Raw genomic sequence first — 15874 nt, 5'->3', positions numbered from 1 at the left:
AGGGTGAAAAACACTGAGCCAGATTCCAAAAGGTCCACAGGCTTATGCTTTGAAGAACACAAGGAGCACTCTACGTATTCACTTGTGCATGGTGCAGTACTCAAATACCCGGAACATTCTGGACAGTAGATATGGGTTGTTCGCTTGGCCTCGTACAACGATGAAAAATTCTTGAAAAACAAAAACTTTGTTTTGGGGAAAACAGCACCTTCCGGCGTGTGGGCATCAATCACTTTGAGAAAACTTTCTGTTGCTTCTTTTGATGAATGATGCCTGAGGCTGTGGGCCATCACCATCACCAGACTTTGGCCCCTTGAAAGTTTTCCTCCTGGGTACAGCGGCTCACCCTGGAAAGGTTAAAGACACATTTGGAAATTAAGCTGTGAATGGGTGGGTGCAAAAACAGGAAAAAAAAACCGTGAATTACAGTTGAAGCCGTGTAATTAAAACAGTGTGATTCGGACGTTAGTTCGTTGCACATGTGAGGAACTCACCAGTTCATCTGTTGCTTCCGAAGTCTCTCCAGGTTCTGGAACAGTGTCGTCATCATCACTTGATGAATAATCTTGGGAACAATCGCCACGCAACCTTTCCTCCGCAGCGCAAGCGGTTTCGCATTCCGAGGGCACATAATTTTCTTCTTCATTGTCAGGAGATGTAGCACGACCTCGCTCACTTTGTTCTACACTTCTGTTTGGAGCTTCATTTAATGGCATATTTTGAGTACCATCATCGCTGTCGGATTCATGCACGCTGCTATTTCCGCATGAGCTTTGCGTAGACGTCTGAAGAACATTTCGTGCTGCTTCGTGTGCTTTCAGTCGACATCTTGTTCGAACCGGAATATCGTACGCGGTGTCATACAGATACTGTTTATATCGTTTTGTTTTAGGCATGTTAGAGAAATTTCACAACCATACGTGATCACAACGGCCAACTTCCGATTCTCGCCACGACCATGGTCTTGGCCGGTCTCGGCTAGCTTGTCAATTTTTTTTTTATGCACCGTATTCATTAAATATATTATTATTTTATATTACTAAAATTAACTGTTTGTATATTTGATTTTACAACGATTATTTGTATAAAATAGCAGTGATTATCGTAGGTGTCAGTGCGGTACGTGCGCCACAAGTACTTCCTACTGCCGTTATCCATAGCCGCTAGCCAGATCGACGGTTGCCGCGCGTGTTTGCACTTGGAACTTGGTAATTGTCTTTGGTAATTTCGTAAGCATGCACATACTAGTGAAATGGTTGACCGAAGACTCCTGGGATGTTTATGATGTACGGATGCTTGTGGATGTGGCTATTGGTTTCCGCCTCATGGCAGACAATACCGCCATTGACGATCTACGCGGTAGCATTGTCTCGGTTAAGTGGAAGGACGGTGAACCGCCATCTTCTGCAAAACTTCTTGATTGCGGTAAGTTAAGTACATGACCGATTGCATCTGGTCATGGACGACGTAATGTGTTTATTTATTTACTTTTGCGACAACGTACTTCAGGTACAGAAAAGGTGATGGAGCGGCGCCGCGCTAGGCTCGCGAAACGTGGGACCATAAGCTCATCCCAATGCTCTGAAAACGGTACCGAAGGTGGAGCTGCAGAAGCCCCACGAAATTTGCATAGAGTAAGTATTTGACGAACTTCAGGCGCCGTTTCTTTGTAATAACGCAGCTGCACATTTAACTTGCGCGAAGCTTGATAGAAGTTAGTTTTGTATGTCGCTTTGGATGTGCCCAATTGCACACAATGACGTTAGTTATGCATAATGTTTTTAAAACCCTGCACTGTTTGTGCAGGGAGCACCAAAATGCAAGTGTGAGGCCCAGCAAAAGGTGCAGGAGTTGCAGGACCGCATCACGAAGCTTGAAGAAGATCTGAGACAGGCACAAAACAACTATGGTAACTCCTATGGCTCATCCACTCTTATTCTTCCCGCCCTTTGTACGTACACGTGTGCTGTCGCTCAGTATTTCACCTTTTTGTTCTTTATCTTCTGTGACTGCTTAGTTACTTTTTATGCATGATACTGCATTTGTAAAGTGTATTCATCTTCTTGTTACAGACTCATATCGAATGGTTCAAAACCTGCGGAAAATAACAAAGAGACTGGAGGCATCACAACATTCGACGCCTGTCGAAGCTGAAAAGGTGTTGTATTGTTCACTTTTGAGGACACCAATAATTATGTGGGAGAATTACCTTTTTCTGCAGAATATGACCAAATCTGCAGTACGTAGAGACCCTTAGGTGCTACATTGCTAGTTAATACTGTTCTGTGGCAACGTGTACCTGTAACATACATGGTACCAACAAGGTACCGTGTACCACATACCACGGTAACATACAAGGTACCAGCTCGCCTGCACCCTAGCATAGAACATGAAACACATGTCTGTGAGCATGGAAAAGAGTACTATAATTATATCAATGGTAAAAGTGCTAGGGTGCAGGCGAGCTGGTACCTTCTAAAACAACGAAAAACCTGAAACAAGAGCAAAAAAGGAACACACACAGAACAGGTTATGTGTGTGCCTTTTTTGCTCCTAGTCTCAGGTTTTTTTTGTTACACTGTAACTAGAGCCTGGCTTAGAGGTTCCTGAATTGAAGGTAGCGTTTTTAGGGTGAAACCAAATTTTTACCCATCAAGTTGTCCTCACTGGGACGTCTGTCGGAATGCGCGCTAACTTGTTTGACAGAAAATGCAGTTACATCACAGTTTCTACCAAACCAGTAGTGTTAGTGTGAGTAGCTGATCCTGATTTCTCCGTGAATATAGCAGACTTGAAATTTTTCTATCCGAATTCGCATGGATTTAGAGCATGTGGTTATTTACGTGATTTTACCCCCAAATTTAGAAAAGAATATTTCCCAAAAACGTCAGGCTCTAGCAATAATGCCACTGAACTGGTCTAAGACTCCTGTCACATAGGAAGTGACAATGAAAAAATGGCTAGGAAGCAAGCGAGCTGGTGAAGATGATGCATAATGTAAAAAACCCCGAGACTAGGGAACACGAAGGGACAGACACAAACACTTCGTGTTTGTGTCTGTCCCTTCGTGTTCCCAGGTCTCGGGGTTTTTTACATTATGCAACATAGGAAGTGCTCGAGTGAAGTGAGGTGTATTGCATTCCACAATGACAAAGATAGCAAATTAATGAAATATTGAGGTGTTGAAGTGTGTGCATGGTGGTATTGATATATCTTTTGCTGTGCAGGTGAACATTGGCGGTGGAGTGCTGGTCGAAAAAACCTCATTAGATCAGCTCCACTCGCACTGCCGAGGGGCACCCACAAAATTTGCAAGGGGACTCTTGCGGATCCTCTTCCCCCTCGAAGAACTGCAAGGGAAATCCCTTTTTGGAAAAGGGTCCAATGCAAATAAGGATGGTCCCATTAAGGAGGCCCTGGATCCAGTACGCATCAATGCCCTAATTGGTACGTAATAGATTATATGTGACAAATTATTATTGTTCATCTAATGACAGGTATAGGCAAACATGATACATAATGTATCAGACTAGTTTCCAATTTCGTGCACTGTGACCCCCAGCATAGGGTGGAGAAATTTTGTTACATGGGCTGGTAGGGTGGTGCTAGGGTGTTAATTGCAGTCACACTTGATGTGTTGCTAGTCAAATGCATTAGATGTCGCTGTATCTTCCATTTTTTTCTCTTCCATCCCTGTGACATGGAGGGGCTCAAGTACAAGTTAATAAGAGGACTTGATATGCTAGGCTCTCGTTATCAAGACAAACAGGAATTATGAAAATCACACTTTGATAATTGTGTTCCTGGTATGGACAAATGTAATTAATGGCTACTGTTTATTGGAAGATTGGATCTGGCCAACATATAAGGCAGTGACGTGGAAGCCACCAAAAAAAAAAAAAAATAGCTCTCTACCAGTTAAGTTAGTGCCCATGATGCAGCAAGTAAACAGCTATGAAAACCAATTTGAAGTTCCTTAGTTACTTTTAAAAACGAATGAGTTACTTCCAAGTTACTTGCTACATAACGTAGACTATTTATATCTTGATCATATTGTTGGTGGCATAACAATGATTACAGTATGCGCAGAGTAATTTTAGTATTTTTAGTATGACTAAAAGTCCACGTTAACCAGCAGAACAAATTCTCAGTGCCAAGGGTTCTTTATCAATATCACTGTATGCACAACTCGCTGTAAAAACGTACTCTTCTGCCACAGTACTACACCATCGTTTCATTGGATGGAGTGCACAATGTAAAGGGCGGATCCCATAATAAGCGACATGCTACACTTTCTGTTGCTGCTGCGGGTGCAGCTACCCGATCCATCTGAGAGGCGACAGCAGCTTGCGACAAAACCACATTTGGGAGACAAAAGTTCATACATCTTAATTGATTATGTGCATACCTGTCTCAAGTATAATGAAGTTTCAATTGCAACGGTTCCACTTCCACACAGTGTGCATAGATTTTGGTCACATGCGATAACCATCGATTCAAACGGCTACTTAATTTCCACGTACAAGTTCGAAATTTCATTTTGATAAAGTCTTGACAGCCACACTATGTCGTTGTCACCACATACCTATGCTTTATCACTCGCTCCACTTAGATGCAGCCAAATCTAGTGAGTTTAGGTGCGCGCCGGGCAACAGTCTCTGGCGTCAAGTGACAAATATCTAAGGGAAGTAGATGCAAGATTTTGTAGCCGTGACATAGCTTCCTTGTTGCTCCAGTGGTGGTGCCGCCGCCATCAAATTTTTCGCATGTCACCGTCACATGTGGCGTGTTATGGGATCCAGCCTTAAGAGAGACCAAGCAGCCTGTATTTTTCACGTCGAAGAAGCAAACAGAAGTAACTTGTAAGATAAATGTGGGTTGCATGCAGGTGTGGCCATTAGTAGATAAATGGGTAACTCATCAGCTTTCGCATTTCATTCTGATGATGGAATCAGAACTGTTTCTGAACTTCTTACGCTGTTTTTGTTGCCGTTGTGCCTCTGTGCCTTTTTTAATGCATACATGAAAAATTGAATACGAATGAATATGAATGCATACATGAAAATGAAAAAAGGAAGGGCAATTGTCACTGTACTCTCTCGCCCATAAACTCTTTTTGGCGAATTCGTTGTGAGCAAATGTGTTCACCAGGTCACTACTGGTGCAAAATGAACCACATGAGCGCGCTCTTCCAAAGAGTTAAGATTACTAACCACATTAGAAGATAAGCAGACACACCTCTGTTTGTATCTTATACCACTGTCACATGGATAAACCTACCTAGAGTCTCTTTCAACAAGTGACGCTTGCGCTTAGGTGTCATTTATTTGTTTGCTGTCACATGCCATCTTTGAGTGAGACTCGGCAAAACGTATACCGACAATTTCTCATCTGTCTTCAATACCATCGAGTGCACTTCATGAAAATGACAGTATTAACCTTTTTCTCTTCCTGTGTACCATGTATGTCATGTGATAACTTACTATTTCATGAGTGTAATGTGTGCACCCCTTTTGTTTTTCGTTTTACAGGTTACGTATGCAGCAAGTTCGATACCACTGTTGTGCAGTTGAAAAACAGTTTGTCATCAATGATTTCACGGGAGTTGAAATAAATCTGCTGCCAATGTGTATCCACTGTTGTTCCAGTATCTTTGTACATGGCCACTGAAGATGATAGTGCATGGTAGTAATCATTAATAGACTGTGCTTGTGTATTGATCATTCTTAATTAGTATGACTAGTGGGGCTGCTATAGCCATCATTACAGTTCCGAAGTAACACATCATGAACTCATCAGAGAAGTGCACATCAAGTGCACATCAGAATATCGGTGGCCAATTTTAAACAGAAACACATCAGAAACTCGTTACAGAAGTCATCAGAAATTCTGATGTGTGTGATGTCAAAAGGCATTGACTTCTCTCCAGAAACTCATTAAACATTTTTGTAAGGGTGTATTACACAGGCGCATTCACCACACCAGGATGCACTGTCAGTGTCGGTACTCCCCATATAAAAGAGATGATCGACTGAGCAGCCACGATGTAGAACATCTTGTAGCACATAGCTGTTTCATGTATACAGTTGTAGTGCCCGCCCACTTTGCTGGAGATTCTTCCTTGGTTTTGGTATAATTGCACAAAAATCTAAGCCATAGTTTCGTGGTTAGTAAATGAATTTTAGTCATGTAACATGTGCTAGATGAACATGCCTCACACAAACTATCTGGTCACCCATGTAAAACACTTTTACAAATTATGTCTATGCAGCGATCATGTACTTTTAATTAGTACTTTACTTTTTAAAGTATTTGAAAAACCCCTGCTCAAACAAAAAGTATGCCGCAAGCACACTTTCAACTGAATGGCCCAGGTCACACCCTTCCTCTGTCATGGCTTCATTGCAAATGCTTGAAGGAGTTTGCATCTGAGACACACTTTGCTGTGGGTATACTCTTGCATGACCTGCACACAAGCACAAGCAGGATAAAATTGAGAAAATTCACAAAGAAGCACAGAGGCACATTGACACTAAAATGAATGAAACAGTGTAAGCTCCATCACCTCCTGAACATGTATACTTTGTTGACCTGGTGCCGGAACGCTAGGGCATGCACGAGGCTTCAGTACAGCTCGACTGTGTCCACCATAAAAGGAGTATTGCTGAAAATGAGTGGAGCATATGAGGTCGTGTTTGCAGTCAGTGTAGGATCTCGCATTCACTTCCTCAAGTCACTGGACCCATTTCGAATATCGTTCCGTATGTTGTTGAGGGAGCCTGTGATGGCGACAAATTTTCATTAACAATATTACAGAAACAACAGAAGTAGTGCGCTCTTTTTTCTTTATGTAGCGCATGCATAATACACCTTCAAATATGTCGGTAAAAGCTATAGGATCTCCAGCTACAGGTGCATGCATCCCCATCGCAACAGAGCCTTCCCATGTGGGGCTGTTCATGGGATGGTGCAGCATCTGCTTGGCATATTCCCTGACTGAAAATATCTGAGTGCTTGTATTATATGTATCTTGAGGAAAATACATGGTGCTCCTCTATGTGTGTGTGTACCCTTTTCTCGGATGGTTGAACAAAAACATGAGAGATGAGATCAAACAAATATGAGTAACTGGGTGGGATAAGATGGCTGCTCAGCGGCATGCTACCTAGCGGCATGTGGCCTCTAGTCAATGCTGTGTTAGTAAAATATTTCTGATGTTGAAATTTATAAGTTTGGGTAAATGTTACAAAAATAAAGCTATATTTGTATATATTGGCACTCTGATGTACAAAGCTGCACGGCCTAAAGACAAACTTAATTCACTAAAAACATAGTGGAAGAATTTCACACACATGAAAGTAGGAAAAGTAGGCTACTTACTTTAGGAAAGATTCTCTGGATCCACCCTCTCTGCACTGCTTGCAGTTCTCTTTGATGCATTTATTGGGCAGTAACAATAACAACTTTATTTTAAGTTGATGAATGGAGAGTTCCACCGGCAGAGGCCAATGGGGAGTTTCATGTTTATGTTGCTGACTTCCAAAACTGAACGTCGAAGCTCTCGGATTTCGGCTCCATTTAAAGGCATCCGTACCAAGATATATTTGGAATCGCCAATAAACTCACTAATTAAAGATACGTTCACGCGTTTTATGGCTTGACAGGTTTGACAACCACGGAATACAAACCGAAATCTAAGTAGGCTCGAGTTAGAAAACTAGAGTAGAATACATAGAATAGAATAGAAAACTAGAATACATCGGAACAATAAAACACACAAGATATGACCCCACTCGAGATTTAATCGCTATGTATAACGTTTCACACGCTTTTGTTTGGTACACACAGTGAAAAAACGACGAACATGAACCAAAACCATTGTTCAGATTTCCTCCGCCAAAACTAGCGGGCTCCGCCAGTTTTGGCCGGCCAACACGGGGACGCCTAATGGCGGCTTCCTTAGTTTGACGGCAGTTTTGGATGAGCTCCGGTGACCTGCAAACAAGTGAGAACGTACAGCACCGCACATCAGCCCACCGAAAATCAAAATTGTTAGTGCTTAAAATAACTGATGCTGCATTCATTTTTGGAACATGCATAAGAGTCCATTATTAGTCGACCGAACAAACATACAATGATGCGTGTATTCCAAGGTATATCTAAACTGGTAGCGAAAACTAGCGAAAATACCAAATCAGACCCATCGGCAAGGCCACCAGCAAGAGGCGCGAGCGATCCTGGGTGTTGACAGTAGAGGTACGGTTGTAAACAGAAAAACTTTGCAACATGGGCGTCGCTTGTGTGTGTACTAATAGGTTATTCATAATTTCAATGTAGAAAAAACTTTCTGTTGCCCCGCTCGTGCACATATACGAGATCATCTACCACTCCAGTACGTTTCCGTATCCTGCTCCTTGCGCATGTGTCACAGTTGGGTCTGTTTATCCGTGCGTCTCTGTATCCGTACCATGTGTCCGTGCATTGTAATACGGAGTTCGTACAGTCTTTGGGTTAAGCAGGAAGCGACGTTCACATCTCTGTGCTGTAAACCAAGATTAACACGAGTGAACAGATGAATACAATGATCCCATGTTGCTGGGCCCGCGAAAGAAAGGTTTCGTCATGGGACGAGCGGCCATTATGGTGTGAGTGTTAGCAGGAACCAACTGTGTACAACGATGTCGTGTTTTGTTGCGATGGACCTATAACGGCCACTTATTGAATAAATGCAAACGTCTAATCACTAGGTATACGTATAGCTCTAGGTGAGAAATGGGCCTTATGTGAGCCTTCCTAATTTCTGTATGGTCATCACGATGCCTTTCTGTTTGGAGTTGTCAAAATCTGTGATAACCGTATGTATTTGGAATTTATATGATTCATTAAACCTGATATGCTTTATTTTTGTGTTCCCGTCTGGTATTGTTGACTGGGCGCGGAAAAGGGAATACAGAGCAAGTGAAGTGGGCCAATGTAAACGTGCATGGCTAATTATGCACTAATTATTATTCATGCTAGTGACGTCATTTATTTACAATCGTAGTAGTCCGCGCAACGGATGGATGGCGCTGACCGTCTCAATCATGGCGTCATTCTGAAGCCACAGGGGCCTATGGGAGTTGCGCTACCTGTTTAAATATACCTTGTGTATTCCATGCACATATTTGGCGTATATTACAGTACATTATACATGCATACATTACGCATTACAGTACTTAACTACTATTTACATCATATCTAGTCGCATACGCGGATTTCAACTGAGTGTGGTTAATACGGGTCTTTTTTACCCATGAGTCCCCTGAAAACCTAAAACAACTAAGAAGGTGTAGCAATACACCCCCTGCAAATGGATGTACACATTTTTGATGTTTAAAGAACTCCTGGTGCATTCAAAACATACACCCCATGAAACACAGACACAGGTCGTTTCTATTTACTGCCCAAAATCCACAAGGTACACGCCAACGAGCTCTATACGGCTGACATCCCCGGCAGGCCAATTGTATCTAATAACAACACACCAACAGAAAGACTCTCGAAATTCCTGCACCACTATTTAAACCATATTCCGACAACACTGCCATCGCGTGTACAAGACACACCCCACCTCCTCAGAATAATCAGAGATATAAACAACACTCGTACATTTGGTAGGGACACAATACTAGCCACGCTGGATGTGACATCACTGTATACTAACATCCCACACAACGACGGAATCACAGCCCTCTGCAATACCCTTTCTACTACAAACACCAGAAAAGACACGGAAACCATACTCGCTCTAATGGACTTGGTTCTTAAACTGAACGACTTCGAGTTCAGTGGTGAATACTACCTACAAGTACACGGTACAAGTATGGGCACACCTGTTGCACCCACATACGCAAATATCTTCATGGGGTTCCTAGAAAACAAAGTTCTCAGCGCCCTCTCATTAAAACCCACGGTGTACCTTAGATACATCGATGATATACTGATAATATGGGAACACGGGGAACATGAATTTCAAAAGTTCGTAGATCTACTGAACACCGCGCATAGCAACATAAAGTTCACATCACAACAGTCAACGCACTTAATTAACTTCCTCGACACCACGATATCACTAGACAACAGCAACCTCGTCACAACCCTGTACAAAAAGCCAACTGAGAAACAACAATACCTTCACTTCAAGAGTCACCACCCGCGTCACTGTAAGGTTGGAATTCCTAATGGGCAGAGTGTAAGACTACGCAGAATTTGTTCAAACGACACAGATTACGCTGAGAAGCTTGACGAACTCTGCAGTACACTTGCCCAAAGGGACTATCCAGACTCCCTCCTAACCGAATTCCGTCGCAAGGCACTCACACTCGATCGAAACGAGGTTCTGGAAAACCGAAAAAATCCCGACGCGTGCCAAATAAGCTTCATCACAAGATATTCCAACGCACTTCCAAACATCAAAGCCATTCTACAGAAGCACGAGCCCCTCCTCCAAAGCAGTGACCGACTTAACAACATATTCACAAATCCCATACAGGTGACATACCGACGCGCAAGAAACCTGGCAGACTCCTTGGTCAATGCCAAAATCAGCAAAACGAGCGCCCCGTACACGGGAACACGACCCTGCAACCTCCCGCGCTGCAAAACATGCAAGCACGTTCAACACGCTAACTCCATCAAAAGCACTGCGAGCAATTACACCCACCCCGTTAACCACGCATTCACATGCACAAGCTCCAATGTTATATACTGCATTGAATGCGGCGACTGCTCTATGCAATACATTGGTGAAACCGGCCAACAAATGAACAACCGCCTTACCGGACACAGAACCGACACGTCCAACAAACTCCTCAAAGCAGTCGCCGAACACCTTAACGTTCCTGGTCACAATTTTGACAACATTAAACTATATATTCTAGAAACCGGGTTTAGATCCACATGTGACAGACGTGATAGGGAGTCTTATCTCATATACAAGTTCAACGCTCTTCACCCGTCCGGTATCAACAAATCACAAGGCACCCTAGAAACACTTCACAAATAAAATATGCTTTTCCCAACTACCTCCATTATCATCTGTTATGTTCTGCATGGCCACTGCTTTCTGCTCTCTTTATTGCATGCCACAACTTTGTATTACAAATATATACTAAAAAAAAGAACAAAAAAATTTGCTCGTTCTGGAATTTTCCCCACGTAACCACTAACCTCCTTATCTTTCGCTATGCTTGCGAATTCTTGCCTGTTGTCCCGTTTCGTCCACGTGTTCGTGAACCATCCATTTTTCTGCAACCGGTCTGTAGCCTAGATCACTACGTTCACATAATCCCCTCCACACTCTAACAAAGCAGCCATTCACTCCCGCCGTAAAAACCCGTACGGACCTTTCTTCCCTCCGGGCTGTTGACCCACAATTCGCATGAACCTTTAAACACGCCACACCTAACCCTTTAAATACCATGCCAATGATGAGGACGGTGCCCAGAAGAAGAACAGTCTCTGTTCGAAATATCGGCGGCTTCTGTCCTGAGGCAACTCCCTTCATACATATATACAGTACGTCAAATTGGGACAGCAATGTTAAAAAGATTGTACATTGTAAAGTATTTGCAGGCCCACGCAGAACATGCAGAACGCACATTAAAACCGAAAAAGATATTCAGTGATGTATTGACATATGTAGAAATACAGCATATCCCCAGAAATTTACTTGCAAGCATTTTGACTTGCAGTTCATTCTTTGCAATGTTGAGGACTTCTACCACATATTTTGGAAGGCTTTCTTCTGTTACATATTCTTTGGTTCTGCTTCTTATATCTGGCATAGCAAAGCCATGTATTTTAATCTGATTTGTGGATGGAGAGGATTACATAATGTCTGTTCGAGATTTGGTTGAACGGGACTGGCTTCTGTTCAGTGTGAGCAGGCTGTTTTAGGAGGCTGTAGTGCAGAATAGTAACATTTTGATTTGCGATCAGCCAAGTGTTGAGCTGCAAAATGTATTGATAAAAATCAGTTTCAGGACATTGCCGTGTAGTGCATGTTTACCTTCAGTTCCGGTCAGCTCTACCAATGCGATCTTAACTTATGAGTAGCTCAAATAACTGAAGTAAAAGGAATTGAAGAATTGGGACAGCCGTGCTTGAATTCTTTCTCATGCAGATGGGTAACTACTATTTCCAGTTGGAGTTCAGGTATATCACCATAATTTTTTGGTCGCGCTGTATGGGCTCTAGTTAGGGTTTGGTTCGACACCTTGGTTAAACCAGCACTTGGTCCAACAAGACATTTTTATAGGCATATAAAAAGGTCTTGTTCGTTCATCCATACTATAAACACTGTATTGCGCTTGCAGCCAGGTGCACCTATATTATTGGGTTTGCTCAGTGTTATCTCTTGACAGTACAGCTGTTCCTGTTTACAAAGAAAAGACGTAATATCTACTGCAGTGACGCCAATTTGGTTGACTGTAACCAGTGATGGCCATTAGTTAACTACATGTAGTAAAACTACCTGATTGTACTTAAAAAGTAGTTATCAACTACTTGCAGAAATGTAGTGACAACTACTAGTTAAACTACTATTTCGAGTAGTTAACTACAGCAGCTAGGTTACTGCAGGCGCCAACTACTTCCGATTTTGCCGCAAGCTTTACGGCACGACTGTGCTTCCGATTTTCACCTTGAGCTACTTGTTTGATGAGAACGGAGGTGCAGAGCAATTGTGCCGTGCATGTGTACTAAATCTTCATTTTTATCACTGCTTGTGATTCATATTTAGGTGTTCAAGAACACTATAGAATATGATTGGCGTGAATCGACAACGTTAAAGGGACTGTCTCGTACAGCCGGGGCGATTCCGAAACTTACCCAAAACTATATTCACGAGTGCTCTACAAGTACAACCGTGAAAGTTTCATTCGGAATAACGCAGCCGTTTTCGAGGAATTTGTCGAAACACATCGTAATAGCAGATGACGGAACCTGCGCTTCCCTCTCATGTAACGTCACGTATGACGTCGACCCGCGGGTGGCTCTGGTAGTGCGCCCATTGGCTGAGCAGAAAAGAAAGCAGCTGTGTGCATTCGGCGCGGTTGCCATGGCAGTTGTAAGTAGCTGGGGTCGTAGGTAGTTGACGCACGACGTAGTCATGTCTGACAGCGAATTTAGCAATAGCGACGAATCCCTGTCGCTCAGCGGTGACGATAATGATTTCATTGACGTCGATCGGCTGAATTACGAGGATATCGACGATCCTTACGAGGCTGACCCTTTGCCACAACAACGCGGTCAACAAGTGGAAGTTGTAGACGATATACAGCCGATTGACTTTAGGTACGTAAGACTGTTATACAGTAAATACGGGCGATTTTGCGCACATTGAGTCGTTTCGTGACCACTTCTAACTCGCACAATCATTACAGGTGCATGTGTAGCCACTGCTCGCCGCAGGAGGTTGACGAATATGTGTGTTGCATGGCTATTGATCGCGTGGTGCCTGTTGTTAACGGCGCCGGCGTTCGCTGCATCACGCAACATGTGTTGTTCCCCGACTTCTGTACACGCCGGGAACTTTTGATAGTTAACGGCGCTCCGTATCGGCGACACAGCCGTGAGCTACGGCCACTGGATGCGAACGACAACAGGTATGTCGCATCCATTTTCCATTATTGGGAACGGGAAGGCATACGGGATATGTGGATGAAACAAAGGCACAAGAGTTGCAGGGATTGTTTAACAGACCGTCACGCGACATTTGTTCTCACACACATATAAAAAAAAAAACGTAGGATTGACTTGCATTTCAACTACTTTTGACAGGTGCATCAGATACGCAGCATACGCATGTTTCACCAATAGGATATGGGGGTACCTTGGCCCAAGGAACAGACGTCAGATTCCAGGCTGTGTTGTGCGCACTATTCGGAACCTGTTCCCATCTGCCACGTACACAGGCTACTTCCCGTGAAAGGTAATGTATTGTTTTTGTTACACAACTTTTTATTTGCATTCAAGAATGTTATGTTCCCCGGTCCTTAGATAACATTTCAGCATTTTGGCTCTTCATCCTATGCATCGCGCCTGTCACCATTTAGTTGGTACCGAATGGTTACAGGGATAAAAAATTGTTGCCTACACCACTGCAGGAAGAACATGGTCTTGGATGGACTTCTGAAAGATGCTGTTCTCGGTATCCACCCCAGGAAGCATTGGAAGGTTGTCAACCTGGTGGGCAGAGGCATTCCATTCATCGTCATTGTGCCAGGAGGAGATGACAGACAAAGATCCACATAAGCTGATCTACGTCGAGACCTTCGCTTACCCCTCGTCTAAGGAAAAAAAGGCCCTTTTCAGGGCCATCCCACATGTCTGTAGCAAAGACCGTGCCTCTGCATAGAACAAGCCCTTATCTTCATTACTTTGCATCAACATTTCTAGGAAAACATTGTGGAAATTCCCACAAATAGGGAAAGCTTCAATAGAATACCAGTATGACCAATAGACAGCTTTACGCAAACACGCAATGTCATAAGATTGGAGCTACTGATTCTATTGATGAACATGGCAAATTTCCAAATCTTTCTCTCACACACTTTTTTTGCATTTATCTACTACACATGCATTGTTTCTTGCAGGTATCACCTATGCAATAGTGCGTAGTTTGTCAAATGAATATAGGAGCAACTTGTCTGAAGCAGTCAGGTAGGAAATTTTCACGGCTTACAGTGTTAGGAACCTTTGTAGTCTGGTGTCAATATAGGTTGCTTTCCATGGTTGTACCCAGAGGGTGGGCAAGGAGGGGTTATGGCCCCTCCCTGGAGCTTCAATATCACTTCTGAAACTTGTTTACTTCTTATCCATACAGGGTGTCCCAGAAAACGTGTCATTGAATTATAATAAAAAAAATATGCCACCTCGAATCATGCGGTCAACGGCATTTGTTCTTACTCGGTTTTCGCCAAACCCTGATGTGAGTGTCATGTATCGTAAGTTTAATTGTGTAAATATTTGCGAACTGAACTCGGAAATTTGCCAAGTAAAGGTCACTTTTTTACCCCATCAATATGAAGAGTGTACCGAATTCACTCAAGTTCATGATAATTGACAGTGATATTCGCGAGCTATCCCATCGGAAAAAATAGCCGAACATCATGCTTTTCGTAGCACGGAACCATAACGCGAGACGACTTTTCGAGCGCAATCGCTCTCAGTCCGACGAAAGGAGGTTCCAAGTCCAGCCCGCAGAGTGATAGTAGAAAAAGTAACAGTTCCTGAAATTGGAAGAGGGAAAGTGCGATCCCAATGAAAGTCGGACGCGATACGCCATACCTGTGTTCTCTTCTTACGTTGCAGGTGTGAGCTGGGTTTCCAACCTCCTTTCGTCAGACTGACAAAGATTTTTCTGAAAAATTTGTCGCGCGCTAGCTCCGTAGAGCATGATGTTTGGCTATTTTTTTTATGGGATAGCCCCTCAATATCCCTGTCAATTATCAATAATTTGAATAAATTAGATACGCTCTTCACATTGGTGGGGTAAAAAAGTGACCTTTACTTGGCAAATTTCAGACACGTTTTCTGGGACACCCTGTATACCGATATATATTTTTCTCAGATATCATAATACGAACCTATGAGCAACCACATGTCACCAGCATCCGTCTCCAGGAAAACAGACGGACGAGCTTTGCGCACTCCCCCCTGAAGCACTTTGCTCCACTTGTAAAAAATCCTGAGTACGTCCATGTTGCTTTCATGAAAATTGATAGAGGGGCAGACATGCACAGAGGTCATGCAGTTGCCGTACTTTGTGATTACGGAGAGGGTTACCATTTGCCATGCTGGTCAGTGACGTAGTGAGTATTGGTGTCACTGT

At 43.1% G+C, this 15874-nt stretch overlaps 1 protein-coding gene across 1 annotated transcript; it reads left to right on the top strand.

Annotated features, from left to right (window-relative positions):
* On the top strand, window positions 1-5614 carry LOC135392334 (uncharacterized). The gene is made up of 6 exons (XM_064623049.1): window positions 1-1425; window positions 1510-1634; window positions 1807-1909; window positions 2073-2158; window positions 3228-3447; window positions 5532-5614. Exons 1-6 carry the CDS (start codon window positions 1236-1238, stop codon window positions 5612-5614), a joined length of 807 nt encoding a protein of 268 aa, XP_064479119.1. The 5' UTR covers window positions 1-1235.
* The last annotated feature ends 10260 nt before the right edge of the window (window positions 5615-15874 follow it).

The sequence above is a fragment of the Ornithodoros turicata genome, chromosome 4 (assembly GCF_037126465.1).
Source record: "Ornithodoros turicata isolate Travis chromosome 4, ASM3712646v1, whole genome shotgun sequence".
In the NCBI taxonomy this organism is placed as follows: domain Eukaryota; kingdom Metazoa; phylum Arthropoda; class Arachnida; order Ixodida; family Argasidae; genus Ornithodoros; species Ornithodoros turicata.
This window is presented reverse-complemented; position numbering and strand designations above follow the sequence as displayed.

Coding starts and splice junctions, on each gene's coding strand:
- LOC135392334 (XM_064623049.1), top strand. CDS start 1,236: ATGCACATACTAGTGAAATGGTTGACCGAAGACTCCTGGGATGTTTAT. Junction 1,635..1,806: donor CCCCACGAAATTTGCATAGA/GTAAGTATTTGA, acceptor CTGTTTGTGCAG/GGAGCACCAAAATGCAAGTG. Junction 2,159..3,227: donor CGCCTGTCGAAGCTGAAAAG/GTGTTGTATTGT, acceptor TTTGCTGTGCAG/GTGAACATTGGCGGTGGAGT.